The sequence below is a fragment of the Triplophysa dalaica genome, chromosome 23, assembly GCF_015846415.1.
Source record: "Triplophysa dalaica isolate WHDGS20190420 chromosome 23, ASM1584641v1, whole genome shotgun sequence".
NCBI classification, from domain to species: domain Eukaryota; kingdom Metazoa; phylum Chordata; class Actinopteri; order Cypriniformes; family Nemacheilidae; genus Triplophysa; species Triplophysa dalaica.
Window position 1 is genome coordinate 14,584,677 of NC_079564.1, and position 23,202 is coordinate 14,607,878.

General features: G+C 40.7%; 1 protein-coding gene across 1 annotated transcript in view; it reads right to left on the reverse strand.

The window, feature by feature from the left end:
- The window catches only part of kmt2ca (lysine (K)-specific methyltransferase 2Ca), a 114,754-nt gene that overhangs the window by 16,823 nt on the left and 74,729 nt on the right, over positions 1 to 23,202 (reverse strand). The window contains 25 exon segments of the mRNA XM_056738844.1: positions 111 to 1,762; positions 1,847 to 1,943; positions 1,946 to 2,177; positions 2,814 to 4,634; positions 4,968 to 5,162; positions 5,278 to 5,351; positions 5,451 to 5,677; positions 5,784 to 5,931; positions 6,120 to 6,254; positions 6,682 to 6,714; positions 6,840 to 6,977; positions 8,127 to 8,174; positions 8,386 to 8,484; positions 9,985 to 10,174; positions 10,999 to 11,123; positions 11,210 to 11,329; positions 12,695 to 12,823; positions 14,756 to 14,968; positions 15,088 to 15,165; positions 16,348 to 16,457; positions 16,642 to 16,806; positions 17,758 to 17,939; positions 19,749 to 19,853; positions 20,961 to 21,065; positions 22,900 to 23,016. Coding sequence (XP_056594822.1) covers positions 111 to 1,762; positions 1,847 to 1,943; positions 1,946 to 2,177; positions 2,814 to 4,634; positions 4,968 to 5,162; positions 5,278 to 5,351; positions 5,451 to 5,677; positions 5,784 to 5,931; positions 6,120 to 6,254; positions 6,682 to 6,714; positions 6,840 to 6,977; positions 8,127 to 8,174; positions 8,386 to 8,484; positions 9,985 to 10,174; positions 10,999 to 11,123; positions 11,210 to 11,329; positions 12,695 to 12,823; positions 14,756 to 14,968; positions 15,088 to 15,165; positions 16,348 to 16,457; positions 16,642 to 16,806; positions 17,758 to 17,939; positions 19,749 to 19,853; positions 20,961 to 21,065; positions 22,900 to 23,016 — 6,538 coding nt within the window.

Consider the following 23,202-nt stretch of genomic DNA (forward strand, 5'->3'; position numbering starts at 1 on the left):
TTAAAGTATGTATGTAGGATATAGTCTTTCAGGCAGAATGCATGTGAAATTCTTGAAATTCATCCACTTTCACTGGAATTCTACATCAAAGCATTCGAGTTTAGGCTTACCAGAGTTCGGGAAAAAAGGGTCATTGGAGCGTTGGCAAATCATGGCCTGCATCTGCCTCTGTTGTTGTTGCTCTTGTCTCTCTTGATCTAACAGATCTTGCAGAAGCAGAGGCTGTTCGTCTAACAGAAGAGGTCGGTTCAGTTGATTCTGCTGCTCTTGAGAAGCTTGTGTCCCGGCAGCTCCAGAAGTGAACATCCCCTGTTGAGTTGGGTTAACAGGATGGGAACCGCTAAACATTGGGAGGTTTAGATCCACTTGCTGGCCTTGTGAAGATCCAAACCCTTGAAGAGGCATCTGCTGGTTTCCTGATTGCTTCATAGTTGGGTTACCAAACAGTGCTGCTTGAGTTACAGATGGGTCAACCCTATGCACCAGATCTTGAGATTGTCCTTGAAGCATCACCAAACCCATGTTTGTCTGGACACTGGGGCCAAGATTAGTTTGGAGAGTAGGGTCTTCATGTTTCTCCTTGATGTTAGACAGTACTAGAGCAGACCCAGGATGTGCACCAGCACAAGACTCATCAAAACGATTAGAGACATTGTCTTGACCACCTTTACTACTCATAGGTTGATGCTCATCCACAGAGTTTACCATCAGAGATGCCTCTTGGTTGGATATTAAAGCTTGATATACCTCTGTTTTCACCATTCTGTCAGGCTGAGGATTACCCTCGTTCGACAGGTTCTTCTCTAATTTGACAATAATGGAATGTTCATCCTCTGATTGAGGTTGAGCCGACGACACATTTCCACTAGCGGCACTTCTTTTAACAGACAGACTCTTCTGAAGCTCTGAAGTTTCCCCTTGGTCATCAATGGAATCACTCAAATCCAGCTCTTCATTAAACATATCTTTTTTGTCCTCGAGGTTCAGCTCAGGATCTGCATAAGCAATGAGATCAAACCCAGATTCCAGAAGATCATCGAGATGAAGGTCATTTGTTTCCAGGTCTATGTCTTTGCCGTCATCGGCATCAAGGTTCAGGTTGTCCAGATCTTCATCGACCAAGTCTTTGACCTCAACATCATCAAGGTCCTTCACAGCAGAATCATCTGGGTCCAGCTTTTCTTCAATACCATCACTACAAGACAATGACATTTCCTCTGATGGACCAGAGAGCTGCAGCTGAGATGGAGTAACTAAACCATTACTGACTGAATGGCTAAGCTGTGCTGCTAATGGAATCTGTAGTTGTGTTGTAATTGCTGAGGTATTTATCAGAGGGTGTCGATTCTCCGAATTGGTCGGTGTCTGCAGATGACTGATTGATCCTTGTTGAGAGTGACCAAACATAGGATCCATCATTCTGGGAACTTGGTTTCCAGGAAATGCAATATTCTGGCCACCCATGAAGCCATTAGGGGGTCTATGAGAATGATTAGTATGATCCAAAACATTATGTGTCCCAAAAGGTATTCTGACTCTGTTTTCAGGAGCTCTGTGACGGAGCTCAATGAATGGTTGACCCATTATGTTGTGTTGCTGCATTTGAGGGCCACGTGGTGGAAAATGCTGGGGAATACACATCTGATGATTACTCCCCATTGGTCTTCTCATGTGTGGTGAAACACTGTCAACAATCATGCCACCTTGCATCTTGTTCCGGAGGAACTGATCTTGGCTTGGAGGACCAGGATGAAATCCAAACCTAGGAAGAGTTTTAAGGGAGCTTTAACATGAAATGTGAATGAACCTGTTTGATAGCACAACGGATGAAAAGAGGAACACTTACCTCTGTCCTTGGGGTCTCATTGCCATGTTGTTCAGGTCCCTGGGGAATGGTGGTCGAGAGCAATGAAGTTCATCAGGCAAGGGACCTCTTTGATCTCCAAGAAAGTTCCTGGAAATCTTCGTCCAGCCTGCATCAGTGAAGAGCTCATAGTCCCTGGATACGGGGGTGGGGGTCTGCCAAAAATATCATTTTTAGCCCCAGCATCATCCTGCGACCAATGCCGTGGAGTCCCAGGTATTGTTGCAGCTGCTGCCTCCTGGAGTCCCTTTTCCTGTCTAATAGCACTTTTCTCCTTCTGCTGTTTGAGAATTAACTGCCGTAGTATTTGGCGCTAAAAGGAGCAATAAAAGTATATACAATAAGTGACATGTACAAGACTGAAGTTAAAATAGCAGTTACTGCAAATTAACAAAATTTTGAATTCTTTGCATCCTGTTTTATTTATGCAAACACCATCAATCTTTTCTTAAGCACACAAACAGTTTGTAACTTGTGATCTGCACAGTGACAGCATCATAACAGATAAAGAAATGTACAGTAAAACAATAACTTAAAGCACCGCTTTTGCTTTTATGTTATATTTATTTGCCCAATTCTTCATTTTTTTTCTCCATTTTATTAATGTTTACATGATTAATGATTTGAGAATCTTTCACTTGGACTGGCAAGTATTCATATTAACTTGTGGTGTGATTACTGAACATAATAAAAAAAATGTATTAAACAATACAGGCCCACCAGTATATCCCTAGTTAGTCATTTATTTACAATTTATGCATTTGGCAGACGCTTTTATGCAAAGCGACCTACATTGCATTGTATTGTACATTTTTGTTTCTGACTATGTGCAATCCCCTGGTATTGAACCCATGAACTTGGCATTGCTAGTGCCATGCTCTAACCACTGAGCCACAGGAAAGCTATTTATTTTCTATAACAGTGTACTTTTCTGAGTATGTATTCAGACCTGTTTGATTTTCTCTTCTGCGTCTCCAAGTGGTGGCTGCATTATGCTCTGTGAATCTGAAGCATTGCCAGTGTTTGCTGAAACATCATGTGACATTCTTTCTCCTGTTTGTGAACATGGAGGTAATGGAGCTTGTTCAAACGGATCATGGACAGGTGTCTGGTTAGGGTTTGTCTGTGGCAGGAGGATCCCAGGATGTTTTGGTGTTTGAGAACCAGGGGCAGATGGACGAGCAAATGGGTCCAGCATCCTGCTTTGGGTTTGATGCCCAAATGGTTCTGTTTGATGGCCAAATGGGTCAATTTGATGAGAAATTACGTTTCCTCTGGGAATCAGTCTGGAGAAGGCCTCTGGGCCAGCCCCTGGACAAGACATAACGGGGGCTTGGGAATATGGGTCATTATGAACCGGTCGAGGAGTTCTAGGAGGCTGCAAGTAGGGATCTGGGGTTCTCGGAGTCCCTGGGGATTTAGGGTATCTCTCGCCAGGAGAAGGCCTCGGGGTACCCGGCATTTGTGCATAGGGATCAATAGCATGAGATGGAGATTGTCTGCGACTGTTAGGCTGTGAAAACTGATTCATTGCTGCAGTTCTAGGTGTGGATGGTGTCACTGGGTAAGGATCAGAGTGTGGTCTTGGGGTACCAGGCATCTGGGCATACGGATCATGTGGTCGTGGAGTACCGGGAGGTTGAGCATACGGGTCAGGCATCTGATGAGGGTAACCTGGTCTAGGTGTAGATGGCGCCTGTGCATACGGATCCCGCTGTCTGCTCATGGATAATGCTTGGGTGAAAGGATTCCCTTGTGTTTGACGCATCATTCTGCCCTCATTGTTGAAACCATCTCCAAGTGATGGATGAGGTGTGAGAGGCTGATGTGCGTAAGGATCAGACTGTTGAACTTGAGGGAAAGTTTCAGAAGACACTACTCTAAAACCTTGTTGTGCGGCGCTGAATGAGTCTTGCTGTGACTGAGGAGGCATGGGTGTTTTGAAGAGCGGCACAGATCCAGACTCATTACTTCCTGGAATGGGTGTTAACAGCGGTCTAGAGTAAGGGTCAGAGAGGACCATTCGGTTATGAGCCATGCGCTGGTATGCTTCAGATCTTTGGCCTGCTCTGGAGAAATTGTCACCAGGTGTTACATTACCTATCCGCCCTTGTTGCTGCTCCGATATTGGTCCAGGTCTGGACGGACCCATAGGTTTCACAAATGGGTCTGATGGTCGAGGCGTGTCTGGAGGCTTTGCATATGGGTCAGAGCTGGAGGATGTTGGAGACCCAAAAGATTCATGGGCTGGTGAGGGCCAATTCCGCTCCTGGCCATCAGACACTGAACCTCTGCGAGGCGTGCTAGACCCAGACGGTGGCCGGGGGGTTCCCACCATTTTGCCATAAGGATCCCATGGTGAAGAGGGGCGGGAACTAGAGGATTCAGCTGAAAACATTTGAGGAGACGGAGGCTGAGATAACGGGCACTGGGCATCATGGGTAGGGGTCTTTGCTGTGGATGAAGGGGGAGGAAGTTGAGGACGCAGAAACACATTATATCTTGATGGAGATGATGTTGGTGTTCCAGGCTTTTGGCATCTTGTAAAGGAATCCTTGGGTGTTAATGCTTGCACAGGAGAATTACCTCCGCTGCTGGTGGGAGTATTTATTGGACTCTGATTTCCACTATCAGGAGCGTCTGTAACTGAGGTTGCACTGAATTGCTGTTGTTGCTGCTGTTTTTGAAGTTGCTGTTGTTCATTTTTAACCTGTTCTAACTTCTGAGTGGCCTCAATCTTAGCTTGTTGTTTGCTCTTTTGTCTCATTTGCTGCCATAGAAAAGAAGAAAAAAACAAGTAAATTACACCCTTGCACAATTCATAACTGTTAGAATAAAGGAACTTTTCATACAGCCACACAACACTGTTTCTATAAACCACTGAGATGCAGAGAAAATTCTCATGAGAGCAGTTCATATTCTATTGAATTCAAAGGCTTTTATATACTGATATTATTAAATAAAGTATTTACAGTTTATCAGTCATATTGCAAATGTTAACTGCATGTTGAACCCATTTTTACTCAAAGCCAAAGCTTGGATCAATGGTTGTGAAGCCCAGTCTAGCATATTCTCTGAAACTGTCCCCCGAGCTGTCAATCACCTGTCTCATCTTCCACTCTTGCTCCTGCTCAGTCTCCTTGGGCTTGAGCGGGTCCTTGAAGATCAGATCTGTGTCCATGGAAATGCTGGGATCAAAGGCGTCCACTGGCTCCTGCAGTTGCTGTATTTTCATCATGTCATTAGACAGCTGAACTTTGTTAATGCGAAGGGCTGCTCGGTTGTCTCTTGCCTTTTGCTAGGAGGGGAGAAATCCAGAACTTTTACTCAAAATAATTCAGAAAATAAATGACTACATGAAATCACCTGCTGCATATATCAGCAATATGATGCTTAATGAAAGAGTATCTTACCACATATGGTGCTCTATCCTGAGAGCTAGCTTTCCTCCATAGCTTTGCAATTTGCTTCACTCTAGTTGCCCAATCTATGAAAAAGTAAATGTTAAGTTTCTACCTTTTATGTTGATGTTTAGTTTCTCTAATGTTGATATTCTTTTTAAGACATGTAAGGACTATCCATTCACCTGGAAACTCATCTCGAAGGTTGGGGAAGTTCATATTGGTGTAAAGGACAGGTGCTACAGTGGCCATTTCACCCAGTGTTTCCTCTTTTTCCCATTTCAGCGTGCTCCTCTGAGCATTAGACATTGTGTCAGTCTCCGCCTCTGCTGGAGGGACTGGTCCAGGCACGGGAACAGGAGATGTCCAGGGACCCATAACATCGCCTCCTAACTGACTGAATTTCTTCTCCCTGTAGCGACACCCAAAGTGTTTTCTTACCCATCTACTAAAACTATTTTAAATGTTTTTTTTTTACAGAAACAGATCTGTGCTTCCTGAACGCTAAGGTCACCCACCTGACATTTTCTGGAAAAGGCATTCGGTGAAGAGGAGAAAATGTGCCAGGCAATCCAGCTCTAGGCATCATTGGGTTCGGAGGAAAGTGGCTGTTTGGCCCCATCATACCGTTCATCATAGGCATGCGTGGGAACATTGCACCATTTCCTGCAAATGAAGCCATGGAGAAACATGAACTCCCTAAAATCAGCCACATTTACAGATGCTGAGTGACTTACAAAGTAGGGGAAAACAAAAGAAGCAATTTGTGCAACAAAAGAAAGAAGCTACATTTGATACACACACAGAATAATGTGTGTATGGTTTATGTACGCAGACTAAACAGATGTGAATACCTGGATTGTGAAGGGCCACCGCTCGGACTGGTGCATTAGGAACAGTGTTTGGTGGATGAGGGAGTTGAGGTGCTTGACTAGTGCTGGGACTGAGCACTGCTGTGAATAAATCCTCCACGTCTTTTCCTTCCAGTTCTAAACACAATCAGTAAAGTTTAAAATGGCAAAACACAAATAAACATAACAGAGAAGTAAGTATTTCCTCAGATGATTAAATTATAGTTATTTAGTAAATGTTAAAATAAGACTGCGCTGAATGAAGAGTTGGGATTTCATTTTGGTGGAATTTACAATCATTGTAAATAAGAAATTCTAATACTAGTAATATGGTAGTCGATGCATGGATTGTCAGACTGATGCCTGAGAAATATCCTTTCCAAACCCCAGTTAATTATTCTTAAATGTTTAACTTATACACAATAGATGTATAGTATGACTTAAAAAAAGGAAAAGGAAAAAAACAAAAATGTATTTAAATTCAATTGAATTCTCCTTCGAAATAACTGAAACTCCTTGCACCAGGTGCAGTATATGATGAGAATATGGTAAGAATAGGACAAACCTGGAATTTTGTAGAGCTTACTGAGGATGGCCCCTGCTAGTAAGAATATATATAATTAGAAAACAACTTTTACACAAAATCTCACTTCATAAAATTATGTTTAATTTAGATTTGTAAAATGCTATAAATTAGTATATGTAACGCTTAATGAGTCTCACCATCAGAAACCATCTTGTCCAGCTCAGGACTCAGTATGACATCCAGTGGTTCCTCCTGTAACGTACGATGACCTCTAGCATTGCCTGAATGAGGAGCCGTTGACTGATCGTCTGAAATTGTGCTAATGTCCAGACCAGCTGCCAGGAGACAGAGAGACACAGAGGGTTAAACAGCTAGTCTCAAACTAATAAAAAAAAAAAAAAAAAACTGGAGAACCGCTATTCTCTGGATAAAAACATCATTCTCTAGCCTAAATATTTCATAAGCAACTGAATTTCTACTACTGTACATGTAAGTGCTTGCTAAGAGAGGGATGTGACTCCCTGTTGACACCTCGGTATTAAGATTTGTTTTATTTGTGATCTGACTGCAAGTGTCCAGAGTTAAATACAGGAGTAAACGGGTTCTAAATCTTCTGTGATTACATCATAAAAACATATCTGAATGTGGCCAAGATTGCAAGAGACAACAGTTAAAGGCTGCTTATTCACGGTCTATAATATGATCTGAAAAACAAGCTTCCAAACTTTTACCTGATGGTATAAATGTGCACTTTTTCGGACTGTGGAGTATTGTCATTGTTCATTTTATTTTTAAACCAAACCTTTACATAACTTGTAAGGTTCCGAAATGAGATAACTCTGTTTTTAAACGTTTTAAAAATCATGTTTTTTTATATATCGATCAAACTGCAGTTAGTTTGTTTTAATTGAAGCCCAAATAACTACAAAAACACAGCTAACTAACACAATAAAAACATGATTTAAAAAAAAAAATCATATATTAGATGTTTATAAATGATCTTTCTTCTAAAACCATGGAATGTGCTTTCCTACTTGGCACAAACTGTTAGCTTGTACACACCAAGGCCATTCGACACAGAAGGAGGAATGTGTCCTTGCCATCTAAAGAGACTGCAGCTATTGTGAATAAATAATAATTTCTCTCAAGAAGCACACAGCATGTGATGTTTCACCAAACAAATTCCACCAAATGTCACAATTACGATCAATCACAGTTGTCAAATATGGAAGAAAAGTTCAGTTTTTACTCTGGTGTCACTACAGAAATGTGCGAGACAGCATGAGGCTTGTTTGTTTGTTTGGGGTTAGTAAAAAGATAAAAGCAGTAAGCCATAGAGGAGTGTGCTTGTGTTAGGAAAGGGAACATGCAGAAACTGGCAGTACAAAAAGTCAGAGGGCTCATTCAAAAGAGACGAGATCAGGAGAGGAGGACAACTCTTCTACAACTACAGCCAAGACTGGCTGTGCCAACAGGATTCTTACCGAACGGAGAGGGGGAACTGTCCACTTGGAAAGGGCATAAATCAAGACCTACAGGAACCCAAACCAGATAAAACTAAATCATTAAAAACATGACAAAAACATTACAAAAAGCAAACATAGGGGGGGCAAAGACACAACAGATGAAGAAACTGCAAACCAAGTAAAATGTGAAATGCAAGTGAGAAGATGAAACTTGTTAGGGCATCTGCAGAGTGATGAGAAAAGGGTAAACTATGCCAGGGACAGATGTCAGGACTACCTGATTCAGCACCTGGCTTGACCAGATCATCCGACAGCATTCCAAGAAGATCATCATCTGAATGAAGAACCAGCTCCGCTAAAGGATCCTCCACATTTGCTGAAGATCAAGAAAATAAGGATTTCTGAGCCTTGGCATCCTCACTTATAAAATTTTCTTGTTATTGAATGTTTTATACCTGACCAATGTGTTCAAAAAACGGCTCCAGATTAAAAAGAATATGTTCTATTTATTTATATATGGAGTTTCTAAAATCTAAACACATCTAAAGGACTAAAGCTGAATGAAAACAGAGATGCATGATAAAACATCTAAACCTGGTTTAAGGTTAAAACTCTATGAAGGGGTTAAACAAAAGCATGTGCAGAAGAGAGAGAGAAGCTTCGCTCTGCGTGAGATGAAAATCTCCAAGGACAAACAAGAGGCCTTGACAGCCTTCGAATAGCTTTGTGACTTCTCCTTAAACAAACACACACAAGCCTTCTAATGCCTGTGCCGTGACTGCCAGCTTTCTATCCTCCCTGAAAACTCCGACTGGGACTTGAGAAAAGTGTCAGAGAGCTGGCAAATTGAGTTTGAAAACCATTTGCAGGCACAGGTCTGCTGGACCGGTTGGAAATGAGGGTTGACAGAACTGAGGATAAGGAGGAATGGTAAAGAATGAGGTGTTTGAACAGGCTCTTCAGCCCTGTATGCAAATCACCAATGAACATGACACAAAGCGGGGCCAAGAGTTCATTTGTACGGTGCATCTTTTTATTTTCCTTTTGGAGCGGAGCAGGGTTTTGGTCTCTGATGCAATCCACTGGAGTTATGTGAAGGCTGAAGAAGAGAGAGCTACAGAGATAATGTGCATTATAGCTCCCTGCAGACTTCACTGTAGTCTAGAAGGAGAAAATGTAACCTGACGGCTCTGAGCGGGAGGAAATATATTCATCTCCGAACAAAGAAAGGCACTTCACGGTAGATGTACAAACTTCAAAGACGTTTGAGGAGAACTGAGTGTGTAAGTTCGCCAAAGAAAGTCACATTTCTTTGGCAAATATGTGCACGTGGACAGATATAAAGAAAGTTCTGTCATCACAAGGCTTGGAGGGTTTATCATGCTAGTGTGCATGACATATAATGTATGTATTTGGTCTTGGCAGAATAGATATGCTACACTGCAGCTGCGGAGCAAGTACAGAGACATACTACTGTCAATATATCCACAACATGCTACTGTGTGAATTTAAGGAATGCTGCTTCTGCACATATAACATAAACCTTAATGAATAACCTCCATATAGCGTACATGATCACCTTGTAGCAGATCAATACAAGTGGAGCTGGGGAAGGAGGTGGGATTCTGAGGCGCGCTGCACTGCTATGACAATCAATAGCAAAGACTTAAACGTTGAGCAGCAATTTCATTGGCTGCTGATACAGAAGGAACCAATCAGCTGCGGTTCCTTCTGTGTCAGCTTATCGTGTGGTAAAGTTATTACATCAGATTGTGTTAGACTATAGGACTGCGCCATCTAGAGTTTCATGTCAGAACTTTCTTTGTCATAGAAACTGTTTTTTACAGAGATTGCACAAAGATGTATGTGAACATACGCAGTGGGCCAGCTTTAAATGAGGCTGGAGTGGATGTGGTACTCAGAAGCGGGTCAGATAATGGGTCCAGAAAGCTGCACTTATGGGATTTGCGATCCGATCGATTGGCTTCTTCGTCCACGAGCCCTGTTTCCACTGTCAGCTTGGTGTGCTTGCTTTTATCCAGGAGTTCCCTACCAAAGAATGCCTCCTGTAACATAAACACATAAACCAGTTAGTGCAACCTCCGGTAAAACATCTTCACCAAGCACACATATGGTCTCGAAGATCTGTAAATTTTCTAAAGACAATGTAAGTGTTACTTTTTTTATATAAATCTATGGGATTATTTTATTTTGGAAACATCGTTCAAGTCTGTAGCAAAAATGATGCAGGACGAGTTACAGTGTGCACCAAATATGAACAAATTTATGTCCCATGTATTAACAACTTCAAAGGCAATTTTCTTACCATTTCGATTTTTTGGCACTCTCGGATATGCCAAAAACTCATACATTGAATAGAAAGCTTATTTATTCAGCTTTCAGATTATGTAAAAATTTAAATTTCGAAAAATGTACCCATAAGACTGGTTTTGTTGTCCAAGGTCACATATGTTTAGGAATAAATCAGTCACTACAGACCACATAATGTCAAAAGTATTTTCAATTTCAATTTCATTGATTCAATTTCTCTGGTGAGCACCTTTAAGCCTGATTTCAGCTTTGATGAACAGAAATGGCTTAAGTGACAGCTGTGACACTTAATGCGTCGCTGCCTCCACACGCTGGGTGTGATGGGCTTTACAGGAGCCATGCCGTGAACATTAAAGCCTTGACCATCTCCACTCACTCACCAGATCAAACTCATTTACTCGGACATGTAGAAACAGAGTAATAAGAAAGCAGCAGACACTTTCATCTGAAGTGACTTCTACCAGGACCTTGCACTTACAACAGAAGGGCAAGTATGCAGAGGGTTTAAAACATAAATGTATTGCTCCTTTGCTTTTTATATTAATTTGTCGCAATTGACCTGTAGGTATGATGGGAAGGCCTCCTCAAGTTTGGTTTTCTTCTTCCTGTATCTCTTTTTCACTTTTTCCAGAGGTTCATTTACCGGTGGAGTCTCATCCACGGGAGTATCCGGTTCATTCCAACCTGCTGACAAGATAAACTCTGAACATAAGGCACCAAATCAGATTATCCACCGGAATAAACATGCTGTATAAACAAAGTCACCCTACCTTCCTCCTTCAACATGAAGTTCTCTGTAAAAGAGCTTGTGGAGTCTTTCCGACTGAGCGAGCGTTTGGCTTTTCCCTGCCCTGCTTTGCTCCTCTGACGCACCATGAACCCACCGATACCTTTGAGGGAAATACAAATCTAATATAGATTTAAGCAGCATAAGCTAAAAACCGAAGTTGTCGGACCTCTGCGAGGGGTGATGGATGCAGTCCGGAATTAATAACGTGGGATCCTGAGAGTGAAACCTTGACATTCATCTCCATAATTCAGGATGACGTATGGACTTTGGGCCGGGAGCGGGGTGATTCATCTTGGCTACGCTCCTAAAGGAACCATTTCAGGTTAGGCTATTTTTGGTTGGTCGCATAAGTTGATTCTAGACCGACAACCCCATTCACACGGCCTGATGCAGAGGAATCCAAAAACAGCCAGAGGGCGACAGAAAGGACACTTGATTTAAGAGTGTAAATGCCGATTCTGCTTCAGTTAAATGTAGATGCACTCCAGGAGGGAATACTGGGATCAAGTCAATAAAATAGCGCACAATTTTTATTTGCATCTACATTTTCATAAAAAAGCTTAGGAATCGGTCAAATTACAATAATTAAGGAAGTAAACCACAAGGGGGCTTTTTAAGAGCAAAATTAAACCAGATTTCTACTTTTGTTTATTTATTTATAAGCCAGAGGTTAATGGTTTTGCAAAACTGACTTTCATTATTTTAGTGTTCTGTGGATGTTTTCTATTAAACATCAAACTTACTGTAGGGTTAGGGAGAGAAGGAAACTCTTGACCCAAAGCAATAGTGACGCTTCACCCAGCGAACACTCAAACCACTAAACTGTCAACGTCCTGTCAATGAAAGATGCAGAGACACATACACGCTGACTTAAGCTGCAAGTTCAGCGGTGACGTGGCGATTTAGCAGTGGAAATACACGCACGTCTGCGTTTCCAGAGAAATGAATTGGGGAAACGGTGCTTAAAGAGGACATTTCTTTAAAGAGATTACTTTCCCTGTCAGAAAAACAGCTCTGCGAGAGAGAATGTTCTTTCTGGACTTCTCCCTGGCTAGGAGCTTTAAAGAGCAAAGCACTGTGGGATGCTATTTAAGGTTCTGAATTTGCAGCCGCACTATTTCACAGTCCAGTGGAGCTGTCCTTTCCGATAAGTGTACCTTTCTCTCTCTCGTTCTCTCTCTCTCTCTCTCTCTCGTTCTCTCTCTCGTTCTCGCTCTCTCGTTCTCGCTCTCTCGTTCTCGCTCTCTCTCTCTCTCGTTCTCGCTCTCGCTCTCGCTCTCTCTCTCTCTCTCGTTCTCTCTCTCTCTCTCTCGTTCTCTCTCTCTCTCTCGTTCTCTCTCTCTCTCTCTCTCGTTCTCTCTCTCTCTCTCTCTCTCTCTCTCTCTCTCTCTCTCTCTCTCTCTCGTTCTCTCTCTCGTTCTCTCTCTCTCTCTCTCTCTCGTCTCTCTCGTTCTTGCTCTCTCACCCGGTCTGTACGGTTTCCTCTTCCTCTTCTTGTTGCTGTCGCTGCCGTCGGCTGCTTTCAGGTGGTCGTCGCAGGGCTCTCGCTCTGGGCTGGAGTCAGACTTCCCATCACAGTCCATTGGGTCGCCCTCTGCAACACGGCCAAACAATACAGAGCATTGTAGATGCTGGCGGAATATTCTATAAACCACATGCATTAAAACGTAGAACACATCTTAATATTAGATGACCACTATGACCATCAACCATAACAACAGTCGGCACCTTCTACAATGGCATCCGACCCCGATCACTGCAATGACTGCAAACCATTTGTTTTGTGAAGAATCGCACAACATTTTCCACATACATGCACAGAATAAGGCTTAATACTCAAAGGAAAGGAGCCACCTGACCTTCAGAAAAAGAAACTAACTATCATGCTACAATAGTGTCTTTTTTTTAGGTTGATGCGATGTTATATTTTTTTTTAGACCTGCTAAGCGTTTTATGGGCCATAAATGAAAACAAGGTTGCACGGAAAATGTGCTCAATATTACATGTATAGGTTTACTTCTAAACACGATTTCCCCTACATTTGATTAAATATGTCCAAAGTATGACACGATTGCATGATTTTATTTTACTGGACACAGTGGAGGAGGTCAAGAGCTCAAAACTACTTATAGAGCTATGTCAGACATAAATAAAACCACATTAAATAGTTCTCGAATATCCTCCTAACATTCATCTAAACACAGATCACTAGCAGCTGGTGTGTTTTCAGACATCACTCTATTGATCATGTGTTGCGCTGATGTCTGGCACTGAAGGGGTTAAATCGGTGGCCCCATTTCTCTTCATTACCCCCTGTCTGCTCTCTCAGACGCGTGCTCTGATGGAGGGCTCACTTATTAATTCAGTTATAGCGGGCCAGCCTCTCATCACTGAAATGCCAAGGCAGGTATAATTTGCTGAGTGCCGTTTTCAAATCCCCTCTTCTTTCTCCAAGTCAGATTCATTACATGCCCACCATTCCTGTTGATTTCTCTCACTCCCTCTATTCACTCAAGTCTTTTCCTAGCATCTTAAACCAACTTACTTTCTATCCAGTCATCCTGTCTGTTTCATCAAATTTGATGACTGTCACCACCAAAGCAACACGCAAAGTGCATGTGGTGCACATCAGTGTCAAACCTCTAAAGGTCAAAAAATATATATGCTTGATTAACAGTGCTTGAGCATATATGGGGTTTTCCCACAGATGACACAGGAGGATGACCCGAATTATGCAAATTTATTGCGATATAGAATTAGCTTCATGTTAAAGGGGTCATATGGCACGAATACGTGTTTTTGTATGTTTTGTGTGTTATAAGTTGCCCATGCTTGTATAAGACACGTAAAACTACAAAAATCAAAGTAGCGGGAAAAAAACGCATTCTATTTACAAGGGAATGCTCAACCAGAACGGCCTAAAACGTCTCGTGTTACCACACCCCCACAAATCTACGTCAGTTTGTGGTATGATTCGACTAAGACCGCCCTGATGTATACGCAAGTAAGGTGGGTGTACCTGTCAGTACAATTGCTAAGGAACCTGATGTTCCAAATATGGTAAGATGCATTACATTTCTGTCACACGCTTGCAGTATTCGGCCAATTACTACGCACTGGTTAACTGGCCAATCATAGCACACCTTGCTTTTCAGAGCGATGAGCTTTGTAAAAAATCTGTGAGTATCAGAGAGGCGGGGCAAAGAGGAGATACAAACATCCAGGGTATGTGGAAAATACAGAATTTTTTTACCTTAAATCCAGTAAACACATTGCATTATATCTAAAACAAGCGATAATATTTGTTAAGCCTTTATTAAGCAAAGGCGATCACTAGGAAGCCAACTATATTTTTTTATACAGAGAAGTGTTAACACTGTCACTATAAAAACATTGAGCATCCAGACAAACCAACCAATAGGAAGAATAGGAAGAAGGAGTATATATACACATTTTAATTTATGCACTTAAGACAGGATTTTCAAAATGTTAAGCCCTTGAGGCCTAAAGTAACAAGACTCTGTACCTCGACAGTCATCCACATCTCCATCTCTGAAGAGTTCAGACTGTGGATCAGGAGGCGTCTGCAGCACAGCCACACTGTTCTGATTGATGATTTTCAGCTTGAGTTTGGGTTTCTGTCGTCTGCGGCGGGTGGTCTGAAGACATAGACTCTGAAGCTGACACAAGCCTGATTCTGTTAAACATACTCCATCCTGTGTGTACGTCCTCTGAAAGTCTGTCAGAAAACAGCACACAAACAGTGTTAACAACAGCAAGAGTCCCTCGAGACTAAAGTCTGTCACTACATGGAACCGTACAAATTGTGTGCAAGCTGATTTTAAAGAGCGCACATACCATTTTCTTTGAGTCTTGTAAGAATCGGTGTCACTGAAGGAGGCTCGCTGATTTCCGACACTTTTGTCACTGGACACGCTGTAAGAAAGAAAGTTAGGCCGATCATATATGCACAGTAGGTATGCACCAAATTTTTCGGCCGAAAATGGCATTATCGGTTTCAGGTGAAAGAAAATAGCTGTTTCAGGTGATATTAACTTGACTACATAAAGGCCTAATAATTCTACAACTACAATATTTAAATGATTGGTAAAAAAAATGACAAGGAAAATGATATTTGATTTAATGTTTTAAAATATGTTTTCCTTAATTTTTGTGGTTTTAGTGTGTGTTATTGATAGAATTCAATAAAAACTATTTCTACGTTTTTTTAACAAATATTCTGTATCAGTTTCGGCCCAGAATTTTCCTTTCGTTGCATCCCTAATTCACAGTCATTTGTTGAGTTATTTATTGATGAAAGGCCAGTGTGGAGCCATAACAGAAGGATTACTTTAACTGCTGCTTCATTCACATGAACAGGTTGTAGCGTGATTTATAATTCAGGCCATCTGCCTTTTTATAATGAAGCATATTTAGCTGGAACTAAGTTTTATTGACCAGATATACTGATATATAAATCACACTTTAACACACATCTCATATAAAACTGTGTGTTCATAGAGATTGCAGGAAATGTTTTAATTTGACACTGAAAACCAAAAAACAGCTCATTTGGATTGTGTGTAAGCTGTTTTATGGTGAACCACGCCCGAGGCCGTATGAAAACAGGCTCATGGGTACAGTTCATATGGACCTTCCGGAATAATTTGTGGAAATGAATAACAAAGTACACATGGACCTTTCTAAGGCCAGATGCCATCTAGAATCTGACAAATGATGAAAGACTATGGCAGACAGTCCTCCCAGTATGATTTTCAGACATTTTGTTAATTTAAATGTGGTGGTGCTAAATAACCCAAAAATTGAAATCCACGAAAAGACTAAATAATATGACATCTATCATGACTGATGTCCATTATTCACTTGTAATTCCTCTGCTGTAGCAGATGCTATAAAAAAGGCAAAACAAACACATAAAAGCAGAAAGCACAAAAGCGAGCAACACTTTCTGATCCTGCCATCTTAAAATGGTTGCTTCCTGACTGAGTTGGTGTTTTTTCCAAGAAAATATTTTAGACTTGAATTTTTATGTTTTCCATAGTTTTCATATCTGCATTATAAAAACATGGGTGATCAGCAGAGATCTGTAGGTCTTACCAGGTGTAGATGTGGTTGGTGTTTTACACAGAGAGCAGTCAAAGCCGTCGTCTGCTGCATTTTCTACATCTTCATCACAGTTCAGACCCTGACAGGAGGTATGAACCCACCTACAGGCAAAACCACACCAAATACATCACAACTGAGTCAACCAATGAAACATGTCACAAATAAAGACGAATATTTTGACATCAACACTGGCATTTATTCATGTATTAATCCACTGCTGAGCCATTTCCCATGATGCTCTTTTATCTGCCGTTATGGCATCCGGTATGATGGAGTGCCGCCCACCTGTCACACTGCCGGCACTGAAGGATGAGCTCTTCTTCTCTGTAACTGCACACACAGACCGGACACACAGAGAGACTCGCGCACGGGCCACATTGCGTGTAGTTATTCTGCCACTCGCAGTGCAGGCCGGGTGACGTGGCGCCACACTGAGTACACAACACACACCTGCATGGAGAATATTGCAGTTACACACACATCATAAAAGATGCATCCAGACCTCAATTTGTGGCTATTCTGTGGATTGACACACCTCACGTTTGCACACGGCTTATAGCATTGACTACACTGCCCTAAAAATAAATATTTCCATGGCTCCAATCCAAGTAAAGTCCCGAGTGAATGTGTCACAATGCAAACGCGGCTCTGTTTGAATGGGGATTGCATGTGACAATACAGCAAATATTGTGGAAATCCCTTTCGATCTTGTTTGAAAACAGCTGCTAGACGTCAAGAGAGTGTACGGCAGACAAAGTGAGACGGAACAAAATGAAATGGGGGATGCGCAGAAAGATAACAAAAGATGTGAGGAAGATCAAGCAAAAGCAAAGAGAGGGAGGAGAGCGAATTAACACACCCACTGGAAAAAAGAAAAGAGAATACTTCACAGCCGTTTCCCGCATCAACCTGTCAACATGGCGTGCATGACATATTTTACCCCAAATTAAAAAAGAATCGAGTTTTATGTTGTGTGAAGATAGCAGACACTAATTTGCCCGGAAAATGTCTAAGCAAAGACATCTTAATTGTTCTAAATGCAGGTTTGCAAATATAGAAATTCTTTTTTGTGACAAAATATGATATAAAGGTGAAATTAAAGCTTTCAATATTATTATAAAGACGACATTGTGTGTGTATGTGTGTGTGGTCCTTTGGACAAATGACCCCATAAAAATAGCAATACCACTAATCTTTTGACCTTGTGGGGACATTTTTTAATCCCAATGAGGGAAACCGGTTATAAATCATACTTAATATTTTTAATTGTAAAATGCAGAAAGATTTCTGTGAGGGTCATATAAATGAATTTTGAATTTTGTGCAGTATTAAAGTCATTATGTTGATGGAAAGTCTCCATAAAACACGGAAACCCAAGGTTTGTGCGTGTACGGTACATACCACTTGCACTTCCAGCTGCCTTTGGGTACATTCTGCAGCGGTGGGTCCAAGCAGTACGTGTGATAACTAATATCACAGTCATCACACAGCAGCAAGCGGCCGGGGTCACTCGCCTGACCGCACGCCTCGCACACCGTACACTCCAGACAACGCCAGCCTTTACTCAACACCACCTTCGTGATCTGAAACAAACATGCAGGTGAGGTCAGAGGTCACGGCACGCACTGAAGGACAAAAGTGATATTTATTTAGCGGATAATAATCAGGATGGATAGGACTAACAAAGAGAACACATGTCTGTGTGCGGTGAGACATCTCTCGGCTCAGAGGTATTTGTCAGAGGGAACTGCTGGTATTTACACATCAGTTGACGTGGGCAGTCATAAATCAATCAACATGCTACTGTTCACCAGCTGCTCGCAGTTTATACTCCACCGCGTTTTAACCACAGTTTGGCAAATATCAATCTGATGAGCATCTATAGACCAGCCATTAGAAACTTAGAGTCATTCATTATTGGAAATGCACATCTTATCGTTGATTCACTTTATTTATACTTTGCACTATGTACGTTTCAGTTAATGTTTCAGGTGTTAGAAGTCGAAGTGTTATTCTTCCCAAAAGGACATAAGATGACAAAGTGCATCTGCGCAAATATGTGCAAACATCAGAAGACCGTAACAATCTTTCGTAGTTGAACATTTTAAGGCTAAAATACGCTACAAGACTTTTGCTCAGATTTTAAGTCTGGAGTTGTTGCAGAAAGTCTGTGCCAGTCTGCAGATTTGATCAGCTAGTGTGTTTCTATCTGAAGTGTTTGATGTCTAGTTTGAAAAAAATTCCAGCAATTCAATTATTTATTCGACATAAAATTGACGCTTATGCGACTATTCCCATACTGTTATTTGGCACAACAGCTATTATGTTCGAGCAGCTGTCATTGGCATGCTTTTGAAATACAGTCAGCTGCTCGCACGGCTCTGTGAATGAATGAACCTCACTTAATGAGACAAAAATACTCATCCACAAGAGCTGGACTTCAGAGGGCACGACACCTGGCCGTGACATACGTCTATTAGACAGACAAGTTTTAAAAAAACAGCTCTAGTATAAATCATTGTATAAATACAAGTATAGCTACATTTTTTAATTATATTGTAGGGCCATATTGAAAAGTATAACTGTAGCTATTGTGCCAATCAAACCATCCCCCTACCAATACAAACACAAATCCCAAAAAGGGGGACAGGTAGCTTGGAAAATTGTCCTTATAATGTCATAATTTTGTGATTATAAGAGTACTTTAACAAAATCTGTTTAAAGGGGTCATATGGCGCTAATACGTGTTTTTCTGTCTTTGGTGTGTTACAAGTTACCCATGCATGTATAAGACAGGTAAAATTAAAAAGATTTAAGTGTTGGAACATAAAATGCATTCAATCTAATTACCGAATGCTCACCCAGACCTGTCTGAAAGGTCTCGTGTAATCACACTCCCACAAATCTTGCTCTTTAACATGACTGCCACATCGACCAGCACAACATAAACAAAAACTTAGGCCATCTTTAAATACATTGGATATAATACTTTAAGCTAACGAAATGTTTTCAGCATTAATGACACAGATTTCTGTAGACCACCACTCCAAAAAACAAAACAGATCCTGTCTGGGTCTCTTACAATGTTGAAGAAGACCTGGTTGTTTTGAAATACTGACAGCAACCTGATGTATTCTGCTGCCGTCCCTGCTGCCATATTTGATAAAGATCTCTGCTTTATTTTATCAAACAGAATATTTATGGCCTGCTTTAACATTTTACACACTTACACTCTTCGACTGCTTTTACCCAGCTCCTCTCAAACACTGTCACGCTTCTATCACACACCATTAACTTTCACAGCAGATAAAACCACCTCATAATTCAATCCATAACGTCTTCTAAATGGAGTCGAACGGGTTGAGATGTGAGAGGGTGGAGAGGTCTCTTACCTTGATATTGACACAGAAGGGGTGGTAGCACTGGCCACATTGGGAGCAGGCCAGCAGTCTGCCCTCGGCGCCCTGCCCGAAACTCCCACACACCACACACATGTCCTGAAGACACACAGAGACATCACACACCCAACCGTCACACATTCATCTCACACATATATAACAAGAGCAGCAATGGCTGAGGTGCGAGACACATATGCCTAATCTTACACAGATTGAACAGTTTATTTATGTTATTAAGAATGGCTTCTAACCATTCTGTACTCTTGTGTAAATGTGGTCATGTGTTGATGTTTTAAAATAAAATCTTTAAATCCTCTCTCACAGCAAGAAATGACATTCTTACTAAGTGTCTTTGTCTTGTTTTGTAGTACAAATATCTAAACGTTCTTAAACCAAAATACAATTACTTGACAAGAAAAGAGACCCAAGATATTTGGTCTCGTTTTATAAAAAATAATATAAAAATTCAACAAGTTGATGGTAAAAACAAGCAAAAATAATGTCCATGGAGTGAGAAAAATAAACTTGAAATAGGTACTTGAGAAAAAGGTTATTTTTCTTACTCCGTGGACAGATTTTTTTGCTTGCTTTAACCATAAACTTATTTAATTCTTACATTAATTTTCTTAAAACAAGACTAAATATCTTTCTGGTCAAGTAATTGTATATTGATAAAATAAGTTTTAGATATTTTCACTAAAAACAAGACATAAATGTAAGGGGCCATTCAGATAGAACGCGTTTTGCCATTCCAATGCGCTACTTTTCCATTGATTTTCTATGTTAACCCGTGTTTGACAGACGTACATGATTGTTACGTTCCCGTCTTTTGAAGCGTCTCGCACACAAGCATTTTTAAGATGCAGTGTCAAATTAAAGAATATATTTACAGGGAACGCTGCTAATCAATGTCCGTTCCAAAAGCAGTGAACCAATTGAAAGAATTTGGAGGCGGGGCGAGCGTTGCGAGTTTCTATTTACATTAGCAAGTTGGCATGAAAATGGTTTTATTTGACCGCAACATGGCGTTCTGTCTGAATGGCCCCTAAGAACGTCATTTTTTGCAGTGCTTTTCATGCAGAATTAGCATTAAAACAAACTGAAGGTACATTTGCATATTAAATAATCCTGTAATCCTGTTATGTAAACACTGACTCTTGCTTTCTTTAGACCCTTGTTTACTCGAGGTGAAAGGTGTTTACTTACTTGCTTCAGTGTGAAGGAGTCAGAGGTGGAGAACATCACTACAGTGTTGTGCATGGAGTTCTCCTCCTCTTCTTTAATTACATATGGACAAGCCATTAAATTCACCTGGAACAGATCACATGACATCTATTTACGTATCATCACTGGCTCAAAAGGTCAAATGTGGACAACCCAATACCAAGGTTTTGTCCAAAAACGATATACCCTACTTTAGTCCAAAACATGGCTTTGTAATGAAGTTGATGTTTCTGGCTGAGCACAATATATTGACTTCTAAGCTTTGTCTGCATCTTGTTGAGGGCTGTGAATCCCCACCAAACTCACAACAATATTTTGCATGATATATAATACATATGAAGAGTTTGGTTCCAAAATGAGATAACTCCATTTAAAAAAATAAAACAAAATCTTGTTTTTATAATGCAATCATGTTTTTATTGTGTTTTATTGTATTAGTCTGTATTTTTTTAGTTGTTTTGGTTTAAATCAAAACAAACCAACTGCAGTTTGATTGATATTAATTTCAATGCAAAATAAAAAAAAAAAAGATTTTTGAAATGTTTTAAAGGGGTCATATGACAGGGCTAAAACGAATATTATTGTTTGTTTTGGATGTAATGCAATGTGTCTACACGTTTAAGGTTCAAAAACACTGTATATTCCAAATACTATGCATGATTGCATCTCCTCTTTGTCCTCTTTTACAAAGCTCATCGCTCTGAAAAGTGAGGTGCGCAATGTTTGCCGTAGTTTTTAGCTGAATATTGCAAGCGTGTGACGGGAATGTAAAGCCTCTTAACATATTTGGAACATCAGGTTTCCAAGCAATTGTACTGACAGGTACGCCTATCTTACGTATACATTTGGGCAGTCATGGTCAACTCATACCACAAACTGACGTAGATGTGTGGGGGTATGGTTACATGAGGCGTTTTAGGCAGGTCTGGGTTATCATTCGCATTTAATTATGATTTTTAACTTTTGTTCTCACACTTTCATTTTTGCAATTTTACGCACCTAATACATGCATGGGCAACTTAAAACACACCAGAGACAAAAAACACATATTCGCGCCATATGACCCGTTTAAAAACGGAGTTATCTCATTTTGGAACCAAACTCTTCATATATACTGTATATCAAGACTCATACACTCAACATCATAAGTTGGTTGTGACTGTGGGAAACATGTTAGGGGGACCCTGTTTATCACAGGTCTGCTTGCACTTTAAGGTATATTCAAACAGAGCACGATGCAAATGAAAACCATTTGCATACCTAAAGAAGGTAAAGTATGTAAATGGCAGAATACGTTTCATTTCAAAATACAACCTGTCTGATGATAGACATTCACATGGTATAATGCAAAATTAAACTTGAACAAAGAACAAATGAACACCAGCGTGCTACAGACATATATTGCGGTGTTATGGGTATAGCAGTGGCCAGTTCTGCACATATGATCCAAATGTTGGTTTGTAAGGCCTTGTCTGTTCAGCTAAAAAGAAGAGTTTTCTTGTCTTTTAAGTTGTAAGGAGAATTTTTGAAGCTGCTGTGAAGGGGGTCCATAGTATACTACACGGCACGGAAAAGTACTTGAAAGTTTGGATTCCAATTAGACAAAACTTCTATTGGACAGTTAGGCTGTTTCCTCTGTGTAAAAAAGATTTAATGTAAAGCTGCAACAATGCATATTATGTAAAAAAAAGTAGAAATAAAACTGATATATGTGTATATTTTAATCCCAGTGGCAGGCTCAATTTTCCCATCACAACTGTATGTTGTTTCCTCGGTTAAAATGTCAGCAATTGCTATTTTGAAAAGGCCATTTGGGCTGAGATCTGGTGCTAAAGCTCTGCGGAGCGTGAGTGCATTTCTCCGGCTTTAATGTAAGCACTAAGCCCATCTGAATGTTGTTTTATTTATGGGGGCTTCATACCCCAGGGGTCACGACAGGGCTGCTCTCCGCCTTTAGCCTGGAGCGTCCCCTGCCACCTCTTCCAGACAGGTTAGCTCCTCTGGGTCGCCTCCTTCCTGGGAAGCCAGATCCACGACCCTAACAGACACACACACGGAAAGAAAATTTACATTTCTGAGACGGTAATTTGTTGGAAAATTTTGCAAATTGGGGATTTGAATAAATAGTTTTATTTCACGGTAACAATCTCCTATTTTAATTCTATATCTTTTACCTCATTTTTCTTAGATTGATTTCCTTTTATCATGTATTACAGTTCCTTTA